General features: G+C 44.6%; 1 protein-coding gene across 2 annotated transcripts; it reads left to right on the forward strand.

Annotated features, from left to right (window-relative positions):
• The first annotated feature begins 460 nt into the window (after positions 1-460).
• Positions 461-20,701, forward strand: tfe3a (transcription factor binding to IGHM enhancer 3a). 2 transcript variants are annotated; one of them, XM_077004014.1, is made up of 10 exons: positions 461-892; positions 4,228-4,341; positions 7,157-7,397; positions 7,726-7,950; positions 9,527-9,625; positions 12,587-12,704; positions 14,112-14,168; positions 15,661-15,736; positions 15,941-16,088; positions 16,810-20,701. In XM_077004014.1, exons 1-10 carry the CDS (start codon positions 717-719, stop codon positions 17,260-17,262), a joined length of 1,707 nt encoding a protein of 568 aa, XP_076860129.1. In that variant the 5' UTR covers positions 461-716; the 3' UTR covers positions 17,263-20,701. The 2 variants fall into 2 exon arrangements, with proteins under 2 accessions (XP_076860129.1, XP_076860130.1); XM_077004015.1 differs by lacking the exon at positions 461-892 and adding an exon at positions 3,170-3,632.
• The last annotated feature ends 1,508 nt before the right edge of the window (positions 20,702-22,209 follow it).

The following is a 22,209-nucleotide window of genomic DNA, read 5'->3' on the forward strand; positions in this document are numbered from 1 at the left end:
AAAATGTCATGAGTTTTGTCTATTATGTTTGTGAATTATTTTATAAACAAAAATATCAAATATGGGGAAAATATATGTTGTGCAAATAACCAGTCATAAACTGGTTAGTTTAGTCATAAACTAACACCATGTCAAAACACGTTAAATTACTGTAAAATCAGAAGGTAAAAGTATCTTACACATGTACATGTTTAATAGCTAATAATTACTTAAGAAAACTGCTTAAATATTTTGTATTCTGAAAAAAATGTTTCTTCACACGTTTAAGTAAATAATAGTGATCTAAGATGATCAGAAGGATGATGAAACTGGTGGTAAAACAGTATCAAAGCTGGGCCATCTATGCAAGTAAACAAGAATTTCCTCTCGTGGCACTATTGGACAGAAGATAATAAGTCCCGGTCGTAGAGCACGGCCATTGGACCACGTCTCTGTCTGTCAAACATCTGCCGATCGGCCATCTCGAAGCAACGTCACTTCGGGGTTTTCCTGTTCCAAAGCCGCTCCAGTTGGTTAGCTGGACTGGTCGCTACTTCTGGATGCTTTTCTTCCGAGTCATCTGAACAAACTCTTATGAAAGCAAAGCTAGCCAGTCACAACACGCGGATCTTTACCGACGCCCGGTCATTGCATTTAGCTCAGGACGACAACAGTGCGTCGCCACTGTATGCAAGATAATACACCGTTTCCCACTGAGACCTCACCCAACTCCAGAAATGTCTGGTTCGGCTGTCACGAAACAGGAGCACAGAGAAGGAAAGGGAATGTCGGAGTCTTGGTTTCCACAGAAGAGCATGAGTCAGACAGTCCAGGCCGGGCAGCGAGCTCCTCACGAACAGCAGACAGTCTTCGTGATTCTTGATTCCACTGCTGAATCCGTTAATCTCATCAGGTGAGTCTGCAGACCGCTGTGTTGTTGTTGCTGTTGTTGTTGACATGTTTTAGGACCACATTACAGCATGCATTGTATTCAGTTAAGTTGCATCTTCAACTGTTTCTCTTTCCTGTACTGAAAATTCAGAGTCGCTAACGTGTATCTTGTGCTTAAAATGTTACACAGTAATGTAAAGATAACATTTAATTTGCACGGCCTGTTATGACATGATACCTGATTTTACTGAGTGATGTGAATATTTGGGGCCGTAGATAGGCCAAAGACTTAAATGTATCTTTTTAACATTTGAAGATAACAACTTTGTTGTCTGACTGCTTGCAACACAGTTCAAAAGTGAACCTACTTTTTGAAAATGACATCAGACGCGTGTACTGCAGCTCTGAAGCTTTGCTAAAGGCATTTCTAGATCTTGACTGGTGCACCTGACTCCTTTTAAGGCCTCTAGTTTAATAATGTTTTTATAAGAGAGCAGTTTGATCTGGTTGTTGATCTGACGCCTGTCACACTACCTCATCTGACTAACTTGCAGACCTTGCAACTTTATTCCTTTGTGACCCATTGATAAGTCATCCAGCAGAATGCAGAGTAAGCGCTTCTTTACTGGAAAAAGGAGTTTGGTTTGTGCAGAGACACAGGATTTGAGAGCTGATATAGTCATTTGTCACTTTTCCTCAGTGAATCTACACAGTGCTTTCACTCATGTATGCAGACAAGCTGTTTGCGCTAGTTGATAAAGCATATCATTGGGAGGGATTACAGACCAGAACTACTGTTTATGGAAAACCATTTTAGTCAACACACATAAGCTGGTAAATCTTTAAATATCTACTAGATTTCAGTCTCTCCTCCAGTTCTTATTATTAAGGGGCTTGTTGGGTAGTCCTACTTGTCTCCGCAAGGCAGATGTACTGTGTATGATATTAACATACATAGTGTTTAATGAAAGTCAAAGCTTAGTAATGTAATTTGTAGAACCTTGTAATGACACAGTCACTCTGGTGCAGACATGTCATATTGTGGTTTCATTAACATGCTCATGAAGTTGAAACACCCAGAAAATATTCCCAAATATTAGAAGTTTCAACGTTAGAGTTGGTCTTTGAGGTATTGAGCATCAGAAGGACAAACCAGCTAACAGTGCGTTTGTGTGGGTTATCCTGAATTGTGAAGTGAGTGTGTGTGAATTACACACTCTGCTGTTTTGCTGCGGCCAGAATGCTACGTTGTGCCTTTGAACGTCAAAACCTCAGACTTTCACTTCTTGGAATCAAAAACTGATGAGGTGTTTCAGAGTGGACACGTGTCTTTCTCTGAAATGTGAGCTCTGTTGAGCGTATGGCCTCCATTTTACTACTGCCATCCAGAACTGGGATTCCACAGGAAGTGACTCAGCAGATTTGACACCTTTGCTTTCCAGTGTGACCTTTATTTAAATGAATAGAAGATGGAGAACTGCTGAGTCCAGTCAGAGTTTTTTTGGTCTCAGGAAATTTGTCAGATACATTCGCCACAAGAAAGAAAACATCTGAAAAACAGCGTAGTCTAAAATAAAATGAACCCGCCCTATTTGTCTTTTTGACAGATACATTGCCTGACAGGCCATCAATTCTTTATCTTGTTTTTGTGATCTAAATCTGCCTTATGTTCAAGACCTTTCTCAACATTTTCTCATAACATACATCCCCTTCATTGCCAGGATTTTAATATTAGCCTCTTGCTCCTCTATATGACTGGGCTTTTTAGTTCTGTCCATCTGTTTATTGCTGATTTCATATAAAATTTTCACCAGATGGGTTTCCCTCTCAGAGCCAGTGCCATATGTACTTTATTCCCCATCCCTGTATTATTCTGTATTACTAGAAATAACTCATGTATGACCTAGTAATAACATGAATTCACTTGCATAGGTGCAAAGGTGTACTCTTATTTTGTTGTGGGTTTTCTGTTAAAGTAGTTTCAGTTTAGGAAGGGGAACCCCATTTAGTTTCTCGCACACTTTGTGACACAATGGTTGCTGTATGTAGTTGTCAGTGAAATCAGGCAAATATTTTAAAAGGTGCCATTTCTTATCTGGGTTTGTTTTACAGTTTTCTTATGTTACTAGAGTTTAAAATATAATCGTTAGATTTAAGTTACGATGAAATCACCACTTATTACTTGAAGAGAAAGATCTTTCTTAACTTCAGTGTGCCTTGTGGTGATGCAGGTGCTCCCTCTAGCGGTGACAACGGTATGTTACGGTTTTGACACAGCTTCCTATTTTGGGGTAAATACCGAGCGCTGCTTGGTGGTGCGTAACTCGGTTAAAAGCGGACTTTACAGGACCGCAGGAATCCTTGTAATTTGAGATTTTTCCGCTTTTGAAATCTAGTATTCTAGTCAAGATGCCTTTGCCATCTCATCTCAGGAGAAACTGGTCAGGCTGTTGGAGTGCTAGTGTCATCATGGCACAATTTGTCTCTGGACTATAACCAAAACACACGGGAGAGAGAGCGACGCTTCACTTCCTAACCGGTGTTTTAGGATCAAGACGTTGACTTCTTCACTGCGGATTAAATTCATGAGTACGAATTTGTCGTAGGATAACCGGAACTGGAATGACGTTTAGTTCCCATCACTCGGATAACCCACATTCTCGTACACCCTTAACGCGGATGATATTTATATGCATATTTTTTGTGTATTAACCGTAAATCCGTTGGGGTGGCCCACGTCTTCATACCCATCGGATCTGAAGGTAGGTTTTGCTGACACTTGTAATCCTGTAATCGTGCGTGGCGCGTTTGGTTATTAGTCCTGAGGTTGTGTTCACTTTCGGGCGACACGTTCATTGTAGAGTAAGCAGACTTTGAACCATTTTAAGTATTTGACACACATCACATAATATAAAGCAATGCTCTGTTAATCTTTTAAAACGTGATCGTATAACCATTTCCATATCCAATACATGGCATATTTGTCATTCTAAACAGTTGGATAGCCTAAATGTTTTTCTTATGCTCAGTGGAGGGAGAAATCTAGTCTGTTGATTCTGTATTTGGGAGATTGGGGGTGGTGGGGGGCTGATGTGGTCCACCAGCATCCATCCATCCATTTAAGACAAGGCGGCATCTCTACATGTGAGCCAAGCCAGAGTAGCTCAGCAGTGCTTTAGGTCGAGTTCAAAGAGATTCTCTAGCTTCATGGCCTACCACCTTGATGACCTTCCCAGTCACCCTGACTGGTTTTCTCTGGCGGGCTGGTTTCTGTGCAGGCTTGTCCACTTCTGAGAGATGTTTCTTTTTTCAAAGGTTAAAAAATATTTCATCCTGGTGCTGTTCTTCTTATCTCAGTGTGGAGCCCCTTTTACCAGAGTCCGGGATCGTGGCTGACATCGAGGTGGAAGGCATCCTCGCGTCTGATTCAGAAACGTTCTATCAGCTGAAGAGTCAGCCCATCACAATCAGGTGAGATCAGACACATGCCAGCACCACCTCGGATAAGACGGTAATTACAGTGTGACTGTTGTAGTTCACAGATCATTCTCAGCTGTTCTTGGAGGCTTCTCAGTTACATTTGCAACTTCACAGATGCAGCAGCACTGTCTCGAAAACAATTGCATGTCTGTTTATTTGTTTGTAAAAATGTTCAGCTCTACTGAAACCCATTGAACCAAACCTTCTAATCTCAAATCCAAATGTACTCACTCGTAACCAGATAAGCCAATAATCCACCCAAACTCAACCATGGAGTCAAGGTCCACCTACATACCGGACCTCAAAGCCCAGGAACTCCCTTGGTGTAACGATAGTCGATTGCGCCGAAAATGATCAAGAGTTTGTTCTTTAGTTTGTAGTGTTGATTCAGAGAAGGACTAGATAGCCCATTACTCACTGTGTCTTTTGATGAGAGATACTCCCCCCTTCCCTACCCCCCACCTCCCAATTCCCCTTAGCACCCCCCCCCCCCCAGCTCATTATCCAGTACTGAATGTCCATCATTGTCTTTGTTTTAGATGGTAATCAGATCAGCAGTGAAACGGAGAGCTGTTTACTTTGGAATATGTGCATGCTTTCCACAATTTTCCAGTGACTCAGTTTGGGGAGCCTGTGTGCCTGTGTCTACCTGCTCTCCTGTGCCTGTGTCTACCTGTTCTCCTGTGCCTGTGTCTACCTGTTCTCCTGTGCCTGTGTCTACCTGCTCTCCTGTGCCTGTGTCTACCTGCTCTCCTGTGCCTGTGTCTACCTGTTCTCCTGTGCCTGTGTCTACCTGCTCTCCTGTGCCTGTGTCTACCTGTTCTCCTGTGCCTGTGTCTACCTGTTCTCATGTGCCTGTGTCCACCTGCTCTCCTGTGCCTGTGTCTACCTGTTCTCCTGTGCCTGTGTCTACTTGTTCTCCTGTGCCTGTGTCTACCTGTTCTCCTGTGCCTGTGTCTACCTGCTCTCCTGTGCCTGTGTCTACCTGCTCTCCTGTGCCTGTGTCTACTTGTTCTCCTGTGCCTGTGTCTACCTGTTCTCCTGTGCCTGTGTCTACCTGCTCTCCTGTGCCTGTGTCTACCTGTTCTCCTGTGCCTGTGTCTACCTGCTCTCCTGTGCCTGTGTCTACCTGCTCTCCTGTGCCTGTGTCTACCTGCTCTCCTGTGCCTGTGTCCACCTGCTCTCCTGTGCCTGTGTCTACCTGTTCTCCTGTGCCTGTGTCTACTTGTTCTCCTGTGCCTGTGTCTACCTGTTCTCCTGTGCCTGTGTCTACCTGCTCTCCTGTGCCTGTGTCTACCTGCTCTCCTGTGCCTGTGTCTACCTGCTCTCCTGTGCCTGTGTCTACCTGTTCTCCTGTGCCTGTGTCTACCTGCTCTCTTGATGCAGCCCTGTCAGGAGTTTGCTCTCCTAGATGGGGTGCAGTACAGCTCAGCCTTTGGCTGCACCACATTGACTGCAGGGTTGCACAGCTAAACATCTTTCGGAGGTTATGGGGTCAGGAGAGGGCCCTGGGTGCATGTGCTGACCTCTCTCACAGCCGCTGCCATCTGTATGGTACTCTGCCCTTTGGCCCTATAAGCAGAGAGAGAAACAGACAGACAGACAGACAGACAGACAGTGAGAGATAGAGAGAGATGCAGAAAGAGACACAGACAGGGAGACAGATATATACAGAGAGAGACAGACAGACAGAAAGAGAGACAGACAGGGAGAGATATATACAGAGTGACAGACAGACAGGGAGAGATAGCAATAGAGAGAGATACAGAAAGAGAGACAGACAGGGAGAGAGATATATACAGAGAGACAGACAGGGAGAGAGATATATACAGAGAGACAGACAGAAAGCGAGACTGACAGGGAGAGATGTATACAGATAGAGAGAGACAGATAGAGAGAGTCAGACAGGGAGAGACAGACTGCATGTTGTTGATGCCGCTGGCTGCTCTGGGAGTTCCCACAGTGACTCAGCAGATATTTGGGGTATGCTGGGAAGAGGTGTGAGGGACTTTCGTGGGAAAACCTTTCAGCCATCTTAGCTTTATTGTTGTTTCTGCAGGATTTATTCATGAAAAATTGCCTTCTGCCTTCTGATGTTCAACAGCATGTACTCAAAGTGATGTGATCAGACACAAAGTAAATAATCTCCTTTTCTCCATCCATTAGAACAATGTAATTCCCAGCCAAAAGGTAAATCATAATTTGTTCTTGATGGTATCTGGCCCCAGAAGATGATTCTCTTCTGCAGTGTCTCATTACAGTTTTACTGTGCAGTTAAACGTAGACTTTGTGTAAGTGTCATAAGTAGAGGTGTGCTCTGCGTGGGGATTACACTAGCGTATAGTGTGCCGTTGGAGTACAACTTCTGTATGTTTTCACTTCTTTACACTGTTTACTTGTCTCTTTCTATGTTTGCTTTGTTGGTTTGTGGTAGTTAGGCTGCTTTAATAACAACAACAATCATTTTGACTTATGTATTGCCATTCACAAGCTTGCATTACAAACTAAAAAAAATCTTGACTCACCAATCAGTACTCAGTGGTTTACTCTAACTGGTCTAATTTAATATTTATTAAACATCTTAAGGAACGAATTCAGCTCTGGGACATTCATAGAGTTATACTGGAATAGAGTTATATTGACAAAGGCAAGCTGACTCTATATATGTTGTGAGGTGCTGTGGAATTATAGCCGACATGTTGGCATCACCCTGGTGAAGCAGCTTGGCACTAATGGAGTTGCTATTAAAGGTGCTGGTGTATCTCCTCACCCTGAAGCGGATTTTCTGCTCCTGCCCCCCTCCTAGTGACCCGGCAGCCCCGGCCGTGTGTGTGTCCAGCCCGGTCTCCTCCGCCATGACGTCACGGGTGTTGATGAGGCAGGAGTTGATGAGGCAGCAGGCCCAGGACCAGGAGCGCAGAGAAGCCCAGCAACACGCCTCCAGCGCCCAGCTACGCCCCGCCGACGCCTCGCCCGCCATCTCCGTCACCTCCACCCTGCCGTCGGGTCGCCCTACGCCCACGCAGGTCCCCGTGGAAGTGCTGAAGGTAGGAGGAGGGTGGGGCTGATTCCCAGCAGAGCAGGGAAAACACACGGATCAGTTCTGAGAACATTTCACCGGTGTTTCCAGTAACACCACCACATTGTTTTAAGTGTGGTATGTATAAATGCTGTAGTAGACCTTGACCTTTTAGATCTGGTTTTAGATTATGAATAAAAATAATAGTTTGGTGATGTATAACTGTGGGAATTGGGGTGTTTTTTAGTGCAGTCATGATTAGCATGACAAATACAAGAATTCTTGATCAGCAGTGAAGATAAATGTTTGAAATACCCACAATTGCAAGGATGTGTTCCTGCTATGTGTCTCTGCAGGTCCAGACTCACCTGGAGAACCCCACCAAGTACCACATCCAGCAGGCTCAGAGGCAGCAGGTGAAGCAGTACCTCTCCCACACGCTTGGCAACAAGGCGTCCAACCAGACGCTGGCCGCATCCTCCTCGCCGCAGGCAGGCTCCGCCCCCAAGCTGGCTCCGGCCAACAGCAGCACTCCAAGCAGCCCCTTAGCCGTGCTCAGCCTTGGTCCGAACAAAGAGGAGGTAAGACCCAATCCAGCACGGGCCGCCGGGCTGCGGCACGGGCCACAATTTCTCTGTCCCTCACACAGCACCTCGCTTTGGGGATGTCCGTCCCTCGGTCGTCTTGACTTTACGTCTCATCTCTGGCTCGGCACTGACAGGTTTAAACAGAGGAAAGAATGTTTTCCTGCTTTCTGGCACAAAAGCCATAATAAAACTCATATTTGTTTTAGACCTTCCTTGTCTTTAACGTAGCAGTATGGATTCATTCATGATATGATTAACCCTGTTCACAGTGAGTAATAAAGGCGAGACCAGACACGCCTAGCTTTGCCAGAACGCTCCTGGTCGCAGAGCAGTTGTTGCACAAGTGTTAATGCCATTTCAACGAGAGACAGACAGTCAGTCACAGAGGGTCCAGAAGACACGTCCTTCATATTAGAAGTCCCTGAGATATTATTTAGACTCTTGGCCAGTGCCGTCATAGTAGGTGGGCGGGACTGCAGTTACACCCAATGAGGAGCAGAAGGACTCAGTGGTAGTGTTAACATTTAGCTTGAATGCCATGAAAGACAGACATCTAAAATATGAAAGGACTGCTATGCATTTGACTGTACTGGAATTCAGAGATATCTTTAAATACCTTTCAAGGTTTTGGGTGCCTTGATTTCTCTGGGGAAGCATATGAAAACATTTGGAGATTAGTTAAGAATGGCTTGGAGGTGATCTTTTCATAAGATCCTATTAAGGTCCTATTGTGAACTGGTTCTAGTTCATTAGCTCAAGTCCAGGGACGTGATTCCTTATTTGCGAAACCACTGATGACTCGCTACTGTGGAAAAGAACAGCAAAATGCTGATGTTTCAACTCGCCAGTTCCTTAAAAATAACGCCAGGTTTGAGCTGTAAATGAAGGAAAATTTCACAACTGACCATGTCCAGTGGTGCCGTGGGGTAGCACCGGGGGTCTGCAGACAAGGCTGGTGTGCTTTGTAGACTTTGTAACTCCAGCTCTGTTTACTAGTCCGGTGCTGGAGAATACGGCGAAGCTTTAAAATTAGATGTTTTAAAACTAGCATGTTTACCTCAGCGCAGTTATGACCCTGCTCCTCTTAAGTGTCATCGGTCCCCTGTGTAAACCCAAGAGCGTGCTTTGTCAGGTCCTCGTCAAGTTAGCCGGGCAGTCTCCTGCTCCCGCTGCGTAGTGCAGCATTGTGCTGGTAAATATCACACCAGCAGCCCGACGGACCCCTGCACGCTTAGCACACACTGTGGGCTTGGCTGTCACGGCGACAGAGGCAGGTTGTGACTCCGTTCCGATCACTCTACCCCAGCAGAACCTGCATCAGTCCGAGCAGTAGTGTCTTCGTTGCTCCCGTCCGCCGGACGAACACACCATGAAGTGCACCTTCTCTGAGGTCCCGTGGCGTTTTTGTCTTGCGCCCGCCACTGTCGTGAGGGCCTTAGGCGGGTCGTTGGTGGGATTGCGTTGGCGTTTAAGTGCATGGGGCTGACTGCTAGCAGAGACTCTCTGTTTCTGCTTTTGTCTGCTTTTTTTTTCCCTCAAATAGTTTTTTGTTTTCTTCATTAATGTGCAGATTGAAGACGTCATCGATGACCTCATCAGCCTGGAATCCAGCCTGAACGATGAGTTTGTGACCACGCTGATCGACTCCGGCCTGCAGCTTCCCAACACGGTATGTCTACCTGTTCCAGTAAAGTCCCAGTAATGTCCCTACGTCTGTCTCAGTGGTTTGGGCCTTCACAGTGTAAGACTTCGCATTTCAACTGTCTTATCATTTGACTTCTCATGCAGAGTGGGCAGAAGTCAGAGATTGTGGTAGAGGTCTCAGGTGACCCTGGTGGTAGTGGTCTCAGGTGGACCTGGTGGTAGTGGTCTCAGGTGGACCTGGTGGTAGAGGTCTCAGGTGACCCTGGTGGTAGTGGTCTCAGGTGGACCTGGTGGTAGTGGTCTCAGGTGGACCTGGTCGTAGTGGTCTCAGGTGGACCTGGTGGTAGAGGTCTCAGGTGACCCTGGTGGTAGAGGTCTCAGGTGGACCTGGTGGTAGAGGTCTCAGGTGACCCTGGTGGTAGTGGTCTCAGGTGACCCTGGTGGTAGTGGTCTCAGGTGACCCTGGTGGTAGAGGTCTCAGGTGACCCTGGTGGTAGAGGTCTCAGGTGACCCTGGTGGTAGTGGTCTCAGGTGACCCTGGTGGTAGTGGTCTCAGGTGGACCTGGTGGTAGAGGTCACCTACTAAAACTAAGTGGCATTGTGCTTTTAATTTGTCTTAATTGAATTTTGTCCTTTTTGTTTGATTCTATTTGTTTTTAATTCATTTAATTTAAAAATGTTTAAATTATTATTTTCTATTTAATGAATATTTCCTATTATTTCTTTGTAGTTTTATTTGTAAAGCACTCTGACTTGTGTGTGAAGTTGACTGCGTAAATAAAGGACATGCCTTGCCTTTTTACACAGAATGCTTACTGGTTACTGAGAGCTGCTTGATATTCCAGACAGTTTCGCTTTTACTGTAGTACAGGCAGCACCGGTTGTGAGTGCAGTCCTGCTTCAGCGGGGCTGGTCTCACAGGATCTGAGCCTCAGCCAGCCACCAGGCATTTTAGGGCTTTTATTTTGTATTTTTTTGGCTCATGGTAGTTGAATTTTTGGAAGAGCTGCTGGAGTCTGCTGCTGATCTGGAAACCAACATACACTTCTGACACATGGCTACCAATGAGCCGTGCTGGGTGGGGAACTCGTACTGGGTGACAGAGGGAGGGGGTCAGAAACACACACACACACACACAAGCCAGTGTGTTTAACTGATAGCTAACAGTGGGAGGGTTTTTTTTGCCCTTTGAGAGATATTTCCCCATTCTCAACGTTCTTCTTCTGGGTTTTTTTTTTTTCAACTGTGCGAGGAAAGAGGAAGAAGCGTGTGCTGTTGGCAGGAGAAGATGAGGATTCTGGTTTTAGTGTCGGAGAATGACAGGAAAGGGATTAACACAGAGGTAAATTTTGCAGATTTGCTTGTGTGATTTTCTGAATTAAGAGCAGCTAAACGTTCCAGCGTATTGTAGCCAGACGTGTGAGTACTGGGAAGGATGTCTGATTGTACACTTGTTTGCATGCTTGGCTAAAATTGATGGCAGTCATCCACATGTTCAGTGAGTTGTTGTGAAGTTGATTGACTTGCTTTTTCTGGCGTGGACAATGAGTTATTGTCTTGGTGAGTGTTAGCGTGCACATGGCTATCCCCATAAAGCAAAACTCTGGTTTCGGAGAGAAAGAGGATGTCATTGAGGAAGTTACAATACCACGGATTTTTGTATGTGCTGTTTTCATATCTCTAAGTGTCTCCTTACAAAATCTTTAAAGCAGAAATTCTTGCCTAATGTGGTTGGTTATATTTATGATTCAATTTTATGATATTATATTTATGATTACTGAATAATACATTTGTATCTTCATCTTTAGCAAGAAGCTAAAGATGTGACAACTTATCAGTTAATCAATAATGTTAATTTATACTTAGCAATTACAGTAGTATATTAAGTTGTGAATTAATTGTGAATGAATATTATTTTAGTTGTCACAACTTTCCTGCTTACTGGGAATGTGAAAACCTTTGAGCCTTAAGTGAAAACACCAAGGTGTATGTAAGCACACTTATGTACTGCAGTTATGTGCAGAACACCAAACCTGTCACTGTAGCCATGCTGTATTTTAGGTTGTCATTTTTAATAAGTTCTCCTCCATTTCAAAACTGATTCCAATGCACAGTTCAGCACCTGGCCACACACTCCTAAGGGTTCTTTTTCACTAGATCCTGTGTTAGCAAAACCTCGTAGCTGTTCAGAAAGGCAGCATGCTTTTAAATCCAGCTAGATTGTATTATGTACAGTGGACTAGATGATTGATGACTGACTGGTATTGTCAAGTCAGCTTTAGTGCCACTGCACAACAAAAAACACTGTACAGAAAAACGAAATGGTGTGTTTCCAGGATGGTGGGCCAAAACACTCAATACAACAGATACCATTATTTACAACAATTGATGTAAGTCATAAATTAATCAATTATGTCAAACCCAGGCATTTTATATGGCAGCCTTGTATTACATTCCAAGAAAATGATCTGTAGGAGCAACTATGAGCAAAAGAGTTAGCTGGGTTTCTCATGTCTGTAGCACCTTCTGTGTGAGCAATGCTGAAGGGCAGTGCAGGAGACACATGGGTGGGTTCCTCAATCCCAGCGAACGCTGACGCTGTTTCGTTTCCAAGCCACAGTCTGACTTCTGGTGAAGATGCCTTCGGACTGGGTGTACTGGGAAAGAGGGACCTTCTGGTGAAGATACCTTCAGACTGGGTGGGTTGGGAAAGAGGGACCTTCTGGTGAAGATGCCTTCAGACTGGGTAGGTTGGGAAAGTGGGACCTTCTGGTGAAGATGCCTTCAGACTGGGTGAACTGGGAAAGAGGAACCTTTTTACTCGCTGTTATTTTTGGGCTAGGCAAAAATATTTCAGAAAGTTTCAGTAGTTGTGTGGCGTCTGTGTGGGAGCTATGCTGGTGCCTCTGGGACGGGTTGGGAGGTGGTTATGAGGTGATGTTCTGGAGTGGTGCTGTTTTAAAATTCTGGTATTGGTGGGTTTCAGCTGCCGGTCTCAGGAAATCTCCTGGATGTGTACAGCAGTGCCGGGATGGCAGCCCCCACCATCACAGTCAGCAACTCCTGTCCTGCAGACCTGCACAATGTCAAACAAGAAATGACAGGTACCTCAGCCGGTTCTGTGTCCTTCGCTCTGCCTTTACTGCCTGGCTCTGACCTCCCCTCTTTTCCTTGTTTCTTAACCGCACCACTCCCTCACTTTTGGGGCTGAGTCAGTCGGAGTAGTCAGCCTCAGTCTCTGTCGCACGCTTCCTGCTGTTTCTGCTTCCTGTTTCCATCGTGTTTGGTCCACACAGGGAGTGTGTTGGGGCTTGGGCGCAGAAGACGGGTCTCTGCTATGGAGCACGAGACGCATCCACATCGTCCGCTTCACTGGGCTTTGTAGGAATGTCATGAACGTTCAGTCTCAATTTCAATCTCTACATGCCTTAAGTAGGCCAAATCCTTACAAACCACTTAAAGGGATATGCGTTGCTGTGCAGATGCAATACAGATTTTTCTGGCTCGCTCATCAAATCTCTACAGTCCTGTTGGGTCTTTGTGATGTTGCTAGTAAACAACTGGATGAGAGGAAGCTTTCCACAACTAAATAAAGAAAAGACAGAGGTGACTGTTTGACCTGAGGTCAGAGTTCATCTAGACACCAGAGCCTGAAGACTGAAACCAAGTCAGAAACATCAGCGGTCACAGTCCTCAGTGACATCAGTGTCAAGTCAGCCTTTTACCATCTAAAGAACATACCAATGTTTTAACGTTTACGCAGGATATTGAGAAACTAATCCATACATTTATCCTTTATACATGCCTTCCCAAGAACCACAAACAGTTCCAGCAAATTCAAAATGCAGGTGCTAGCTGAATGACCTACGAATAACATATAACTCCGAGCTTCTTGTACCGCACCATGATCCAAAACTCATAACCAATTTTTTAGTCCCTGAGCTGCCTTGGAAATGATCGATGTTCCCTAAACATTGACGTCTTTAAGTCCAAATTGAAAAGTTCTTGTTTTCTTGTGCCTTTGTTTAACTCTGCGCTAAAACTGCACTTTTCTTTAAACTGTTCTGTCTGCAATGTTCATTTTTAATATTTTCCATTTTAGTCTAGATATTTATATATTAAAAACATTTATTTATATATTTATTTATTAATAGATATAGATATGTTTCTCTTTTTTGTGAAACCCTTCCTGAGGTTTGACATTTCAGGATGCTATAGGCATGTAATCTCATTACTTTATGTGAAGTACTTTGCAGGGTCACTGTGCTTTTTGTCATTGGCACTTCACAATATTGATCAGTGCATAAATATTGAATCAGTAGTCTCACACTGTTGTCTATAAAATGAATGCATTGTTTACTAAAGTTCTTTTTACAAAAGCAGACGGAGTTTAATAGTTCAGACAGTGGTAGTGGTGTTAGTAATTAAAGTTAGTAATTAAAGTGTGTGATCTCAGTCCTTTGTCATACATTTAGTCATGTTAAGTGTTACCTTTCCATGCTGTTTTCCAGATGCTGAGGCTAAAGCTATCATTAAGGACCGGCAGAAAAAGGACAATCACAACCTCAGTAGGTTTGACCAGTTCTGCTCAGGGTTGATTAGTCCATGGACATACTTGTGAATATCGACCTCATCACTGACTGCAGTCAGACAATTTCAATACACATATTTTTATGATTGTCAAAAGGTATCTAAGACCTGGTTCCATTTCACCACCCTTAGCCCTAACCGTTAGCCCTAACCGTTAGCCCTAACCCTTAGCCCTACACCTTAGCCCTAACACTTAGTCCTACCCCTTAGCTCTACCAATTAGCCCTACCCCTTAGACCGTCCACTTGGCCCAACACTTTAGTCCTACCCCTCATTTTTGTGTGTTCATGATTAGGGGTAGGGTGTCCCAAGTTTTGTTGGGATAAAGAGAAAGGGTGAGGTGTTGGGGGTTACATGGAAAAAACAGGTCTTTCATAGCCACAACCCAAATAGAGTATTATGAGAAATTTCGCAGAAATCACTGTGAATCACCAACAAAGTTGCACAACCGACCAAAGAAAACCACATATACAAGTACTTACTCCATTAATAACAACTGATAACCACTGTATTATCTTAGTTTAATTTCACATTAATGTATTATGGTCCTTCATAAAAAGCTTTAAAAAACACATAGTAGTACTATGTAGTTGTCTTGGTAGCTACTTAGCTAACATTCCATTGTTACTGCAGATTTGTGCATGATTGTTCTGCATTTTGACATATTTCAATGCCACATTCCCGTTTGAAGGCACAGGGCAGCTATAACGTAATTAAAGTCTAAATGTGATTTAGTCTAATTACATAATTAAAGTCTAGCAATGAGGTTGCTGAACTTTACTGCTCCTCTAATGTCAGTTCAAACCGGTTTGATGGCCAGCTACCAGCTTGGTAATGAGGTTGTGCTCTTTGTTTTAATTAGTAACCAATTAATGTGCAAAATTGAAGTTGTGAACTATGTACAGTAACAGCTTAATGCCGATCGCCAACACAGCCAAGGACATATTGGGCGTTTCCATCAAAAACTCATCAAGTCTGTTTACGTAAAACCAATAATCAATTATTGATGAAGTATCCAGTACTTGAAAGGCAGAGCCTTTACATAGAGGACGATTCCCAACACTACCAAACACTAGCTCTGTCTCAGCTCCCAGGGGCAAGGCAACACTCCAAGGCAGGTTCAGGGCTAAAAATTAGAAATAGTATTATTGGGTCTAAAAAATAATAACAATAATTGGGTCTTTACTAAAAATAATTGGGTCTTTATGTAATAATAAATGCTGAAATAATTGTGTAGGCAACAGCAAGAAATTAGGCTCGCCAATGAAGGACTTCTGAAGAGTATGCTTATATTTTATACAGTTTTACACATTTTGCTCATTCATTTTACACTTAATACCTGTTAGGTTCTGCAGAGTTGATAGTTGTAAGTCACCTTGGTAACGTAAAGCGAGCGATCAACTTTCAGCAAAACTGCAACAATCAATAATAGTTGCTAAGCTGTTGCTAAGTGAGTTTATCTCTTCACAGTCGAGCGACGAAGGCGCTTCAACATCAACGACCGCATTAAGGAACTCGGGGACCTCGTTCCAAAGTCCAGCGACCCGTCAGTATCGCCTCTATTTTGCTGCTTTCAGAATTAGTTGTGCAAGGTTTACTAGTTCAAGTAATCCTTGTAGTAGTCTTTACGATTTAGTGGAGCTCTCTCAGAGAAATGGTGTTGCTGCGCATGTGCGTGTGCCCGTGACCCCGTGAACCTGTGACCCCGTAACCCCTGCCTTTGGTGCTCTCTCATTGGCTGCGGAGACAGTGAGATGCGGTGGAACAAGGGCACCATCCTGAAGGCGTCGGTGGACTACATCCGCAAGCTGCAGAAGGAGCAGCAGAGGGCCAAGGAGATGGAGCTCAAGCAGAAGAAGCTGGAGCTAACCAATCGCAGCTTGCTCCTCCGCATACAGGTGAGCCCTGCCCCGTCCGGCCACGCCTAAACCCCTCCCTCCCCCTACACGTGCCCACATCGCCCACGCCGACCTGATACGACCTAGAAAAACCAACCAGTCCAGATATTGGTATGCTTTATCTCTCTGTTTGTTTGGGAAAACTCAAAGTTTCCGTTGTGGAACAGAGGTATTCAGATTACAGCCGTCAAAGCCCAGGTGGTACATCCAACCCTCCCTTCACCTAAGTGTCCTTTCACTCACACTTTCTTCTGAGGATAATAATGTGTGGAGTTTTATTTGAAAATGGTGTCTTTGTTCACCGTGGGCTTTGTTCCTTACACTTTGGTATAAGATACATGAGACAGATGGGGGAGATATCCATGGGCACAGTTCTAAAATCTTGTTTTATTGTTCGTAAAGTAGGCCACAAATAAGTAACTGAAGAGAAAATTATAACCGTTTCTGCACTACTTCAGGGTCCTTGTTCTGTCTGCTTCTGTGCCTGTAGGAGTCTGTATGATGCAGCTGAATGTCTGTCTCTCTGTAGGCATTATCCCTTTAGTGCTAAGAGTATAGAAATAAACAAACAGATGGCCACTAATGCGTGATCTCTAAAAGTGTCCTGAAACGAGGCAGCTCGGGTGTTCTGGCTGTGATTCGGTCTGGTCCCTGAGCACCTGTGTCATGTGATTAAATGCGCTGTGTGTTTTTGTTTTTTCCTCTGGTTCCTTCCATTCAGGAGTTGGAGATGCAGGCTCGTGTCCATGGCATCGCTTCCTCCCAGGGTTCTGACCCCGCCCACAGGCAGCAGCATCTGCGGCAGGATGTCCCGCCTCTGGACTGCAGCGCAGAGCCCCTCTCCAAGACCTTCCTCACTCTGGGTGGACAAGGGCTCCACCAGACCACCATCTCCACTCTACTCTCCCCGCCGCCTTCAGCCTCACCCGTGGGCGAAGCCATGACCATCCCACTCGACCTCGGTACTCTTAGCTTCGGCGAGCTGGATGACCCCGCCTCCTCCATGTTCGGACCAGCCTTAATGGGAGACATGGGCCTGGGGGACATTCTGATGGACGACGGCGGTGCTCTGTCTCCAGTAGGGGGTGCCGATCCGCTGCTGTCCTCCGTCTCCCCAGGGGCCTCCAAGACCAGCAGTCGCAGAAGCAGCTTTAGCATGGAAGAGGACTTGTGACAGACATGATTAAGCGATCGGTGTTTTATCGCTGTGTTTGGCCTGATTGGACTGTGTCACCGGAACACAGCGACAACGAGCGGACCGACGACGTGTCTGTACCTGCTGGTGCGGCTCACCTACCCCCCCCTCACCCACCCCCCCCAGCGAGGAAGGTGCATCACAGTATCTGATGTTCATCACTGCGTTACTGTAAAACGCCTACACACAGCGTGGCACACACATCTCTGCTCAGATGACCCAGGCATTCTCTCCAGGTCCTTGACCTCCGGCAGGCTGAGCAGCAGCAGAGTAGAACGCCGCTGTTGAGATGAACTGCATTGTTTTTAAAAGGCTGTATATAGCAAATACATGTACATATGATCAATTTTACAATTATGCATCAGAATAAGCACCTGATTGAATGATTTTGTGTTTTGTTGAATTGTTGTAAAGGTTAAAACAGGCAGTCTAGTTCCAGGCATACTGATACAGTACCCCTCATACTCTCTGTCAAATACAAATACCACAGGTGTTGAAGGGGGAATGTTCATAACGTGTAATTATTCGAAAGACTTTTCCAGCCGACACGTACGGCGTGCCATCCTCTTGGTGTTTGGAGAGGAATGTTGGATGGGACATGCCCTGGGCACCAGTCCCATTAAAGCCAAAAACCACAAAACAACAACAACATTTGTGGAGAGCCGATTTTCACAAAGCCGGCTGTGCCATTTTAGATGGAATCTTCCCTTGTATCATGTAGCTCATCATAATTGTAAGGGAAAGTGCTGCTGTGTTGTGCTGTGGTATTCTGTTGTTCACCGGTGTGCACTTCCCTGTCAGCGTTTATGTGCTTCTGTGAGCTCTGCTGGGTGCGTGGGTGTGCGTGCGCATGCATACGTGTGTGTTCACGGTGGCCCTGCCAGGACACACTTGTTAATGTCTGCCAGGAATTCGGAACGGGTAGAAAACCAGGTGTCCTCATGAGCTTTCACTTTCTGATCTCTTCTGAAAATGACCCCTCCCCCAGCCGAGCCCACCTGACCTCAAAATGGCCGTAGTTCGTTAAAGAGATTTTAAAAAGAAATGCTTTAGAAAACAAGGCATAGAGGATTACAAAACCCATTGGCTTCCTAAGAACTCTGATTCTGTTCTGTCCCCGTTTAAAAAGTGGTTACATTACATCTTTTTAAAAGCTCCATTTTGGTAGAATGCAATTTTCATTTTTCTGAACATTTTACACCAATCACATTTCTAGAAAGAGTGATCATTCGTACTAGTTTATTCTTATTCTGTTTACAGCATTATAGTCAGTAGAGGCGTGGGTGGTTTAGGTGCCCTCACTTGACCCTGTCTCTCCTCACTTGACACTGTCCTCTCTTCACTTGACCCTGTCCTCTCTTCACTTGACCCTGTCTCCCCTCACTTGACCCTGTCCTCTCCTCATTGATTGGCTTCTCCTTCATTTGACTCTGCCTCTCTGCCACTGTTTGTGTTATGGAACTTGTGTGACCCTAACCCTATCAACTCATTATATACATGTGTAGTGAACCCTAGTCTAACGGCCATGCCTGGCCTGCATTAAAGAAGTGGCCCAGTACTACACATTTTAAATGGTGTTAGAGTTACAGCTGCCAGAAAAAGGGTTTGGGATTTGGCGTTGGGATATTCCTGTAGTGTTGGCTGTAAATGAAAAGACCGAGGGCCATGGCAGAAACCTCCCGTGGTTTTGGAATCACAGATGAACTGCTGAGCTTCGTGGTGTCTTCCTGAACGCTGTCTCAACCGTACTGCTCTGAAGGACTGTTTGCGTGTTGGCGCCCCGGGGTCATCCTGCCTAGTCAGCAGGTCGGCCGTCATCTGCGATTACAAAACTGCTAGATCATGTTCCGCACGTCCTGTTTGTCAGACGGATGCTGTGGTTGAGGGTTGTCGGTTTCGTTCTAGAGGCATCCGCACGACCCTAAGAGCAGAGCCTCACGTGCAGTGTGGACAGCCGATGGACTTTAAGTCTAAGCGTCCCCGGTGTCTTCAACTCTAAGACATTTGTAGTCCTTTTGAAACATGACCCAAAATTTTTTCCTCCTCAGGCGTCCTCAAACCATCGTGTCCACTTGTAGTTCTCCGGTTGAGTTTGCTCGATAGAGATCGTATGTATTTCACTGATGCAGTAGCAGGTTCACCACTAAAGAACTGGGAAGTTTAACGAAGGATGCTTGAACGTGCCCGTCACTCATGCTGAAGGTGCTTGTGTTGTGTCTGCAGTGTGCCCACGTGTGCCTGTTTATGAGATATAATATGACGTGGAGCACCAGTACACACAGGTGCATGGCGGTGGCTGTAGCCGCAACTTCTGTACTTGTAGAAAGTGATTTGTACATGTTGCCTCGGTTACTACCGTTGCTGTAGTTTTCCTCTGGAGCATGTGTAATGACTTGAATGTGAGAATCCATGCAAAATATATTTTCAGATATTTACTCAAATCTTTTTTTTTTTATATTAATTATGCCCCAAAGTAACATAGTTTTAGTGCTCTGCATGTAAAGAGACAGATTGTCATTTTATTTTCCAAGTGAAAATGTCAAAGATATAAATGCCTTCCTCCAAAAAGCCATGAAATAGTGGAGAAATGAAGGAACCTCTTAGATGAAATGAAAATGATTCAGTATGCATAATTGTGAAGTCTATGCAACGTCAGGGGCTTGTGGGATATGAGAACTCACAGTTCGCTCGTGATGTCGATGTGTTATTCCTCCTAGCACTGTCGAAAGGTGTTCATCCTTGCTATGCAGACGTAAATAGGCACAGCAGGTATGTAGCTGCACACTGACACCGCTGTGATGTAACTATGATGTCAGAGGTGCCATCCCATCTGCTTTGAAAAAGGAATCTGCTCTCATTGTGTTCCTGGTTCAAAATTGTATTTTTGTTTTTAGATAACTTTTCCCCAAATATTTTACACAAGTTCACCTTTTTAGACACAGCAATAAGTTTGCTTTTATATATATATATATATATATATATATATATTTTGGTAATACTTGATATGATGTGGAATTTATGTTGTTTAGAAACATAGAAACATATCGAAAGCTACATTAATTGTGTTGGCTGACAGATTACAGTGGCGTCCTCTGTATAGTTGGCATTTACAATTATTACCATTTAAAATGAACCGAGGAGCCATGTTTACATTGTTTTTTCCTGCAGTAGTCCAGTCTGTATGTCTAAAGGAAAAGGGAATTTAACATCTGCTGTGCATCAATTTCTCTATGTGCTAATATCTCTTTTTTTGCTGGTATTTAAACGATGTGTTATTGTTTGGCTCCACCTAACACAAGCAACACAGTTACTCCAGTTTCTATGACTCTGTTTACCTGCATTGGTATTTGCTTTTATTTACTTAGGGAAATGTATAAATGAACTTTACAAAATAAAATGTAATCTTGTGTGATGCGTAGATGTGTAAATCCTTCAAATATGCGCATTGCTAGAGAGAGAGTTAGAAATCTGCAGCTTCACACAGTTTTTTTCCTTCTCCAGTATTGTGTGCCATGTGATCCTGAAGTGCTGAAATCAGTCAGTTTTTCTTTAAGAAAAGATGGTAGATGGTGAAGGCAACAGTTGTTTAGTTGCCACTTTTTGCCACACACACACACACTAGTGATTACTAGAGGGCTGTGGTGCACACACACACACACACACACACACACACTAGTGATTATTAGAGGGCTGTGGTGCACACACGCACACACACACACACACACACACACACACACACTAGTGATTAATAGGGGCCTGTGGTGCACATGTGCCCAGAGTGGTGGGCAGCCTTAGCCTGGCGCCCGGGGAGCAGTTGGGGGTCACGACACCAAGAACATGACTGCCCCCTGTTTCTGTAGTAATCAAAGGACTAGGGGCCCAAACTGGGAGAATGGCACCAGCAGATCCCAAGAACATCTGAGATCTCCGTCCAGAAGAGTGCAGTCCTGGGAACACCTACAATACTACACAGCACCCTCAAGTTCCCAGTCCTTTGGTAGATGACCCAATGTAGAAAGAAGAAGAGACTGTCCTGGTGCAGGGTGAGTGGGGGATTTATATACCTCTCATTCATCAGTGGACAGTTAGAAGTGTTAGGACCACTAAATACCTAAATACATCTAGTACTTAACTGTTCATCAAAAGGGAAAGCAGAAAATGACCCATGTCCTCTGAAATTGTGTGTAAACATATTGAATGATTAGTGGGGTGGATTTAAAGCTTAAAATAAGCCTAGACAGTCATGAAAAATCGGACGGAAGGTATTGCAGAGAAACTGCTGCCAAATAGCCACCAGCGGAGTGTAAGTGGGATCCTAACAAAGCACAGAGACAGTCAAAAACAGTGCTGAAGGGTTATAGGCTGCCAGTGTATCCAGAGCCCAGTCTAGAATTGCACCAGGGCGTTTACTATCAGTGCTCACAAGCGCCAGCAGAGGTCAGTAAAGTCCCAGCAGTCCTGTCACTTTAATTACCAGCGCGTGCGGTAAGTCATAGAAATAGTCTTAGTATCAAGTGATTTAACTACTGATTAAAGCAAAGGCGTTACATTCTAAGTGTATAAATGACTACATGAATGAGTAGTGCGCTGAGCATGTGAGAGAGAGGCTTGGCTCTATATGACTTCCAGGATTAACGTGTGCACGTGTGATTTCGGCCCCAAGCGATAAAATCGCTCTCCGTCGCCATCGCCATCGCATCGCGTCGCGTGGGGGCGTGTCCAACATCACGCCTGCATGCAGCACGTGACAGATATGCAAATCACGTTTTTTAAGCAGGACGCAGTATTTATTTTAATCTATTGATTACAGGACACACGATTATAAAGGAGTGCGTGTATAAAACATAGTGTGTGTATAAAACACATATAGTATATAAACCTAAAATGTTTATGTATTTTTTTTACTTTTTACCCCAGACCCGAAGA

This window comes from Brachyhypopomus gauderio, chromosome 4, assembly GCF_052324685.1.
Source record: "Brachyhypopomus gauderio isolate BG-103 chromosome 4, BGAUD_0.2, whole genome shotgun sequence".
Taxonomy (NCBI): domain Eukaryota; kingdom Metazoa; phylum Chordata; class Actinopteri; order Gymnotiformes; family Hypopomidae; genus Brachyhypopomus; species Brachyhypopomus gauderio.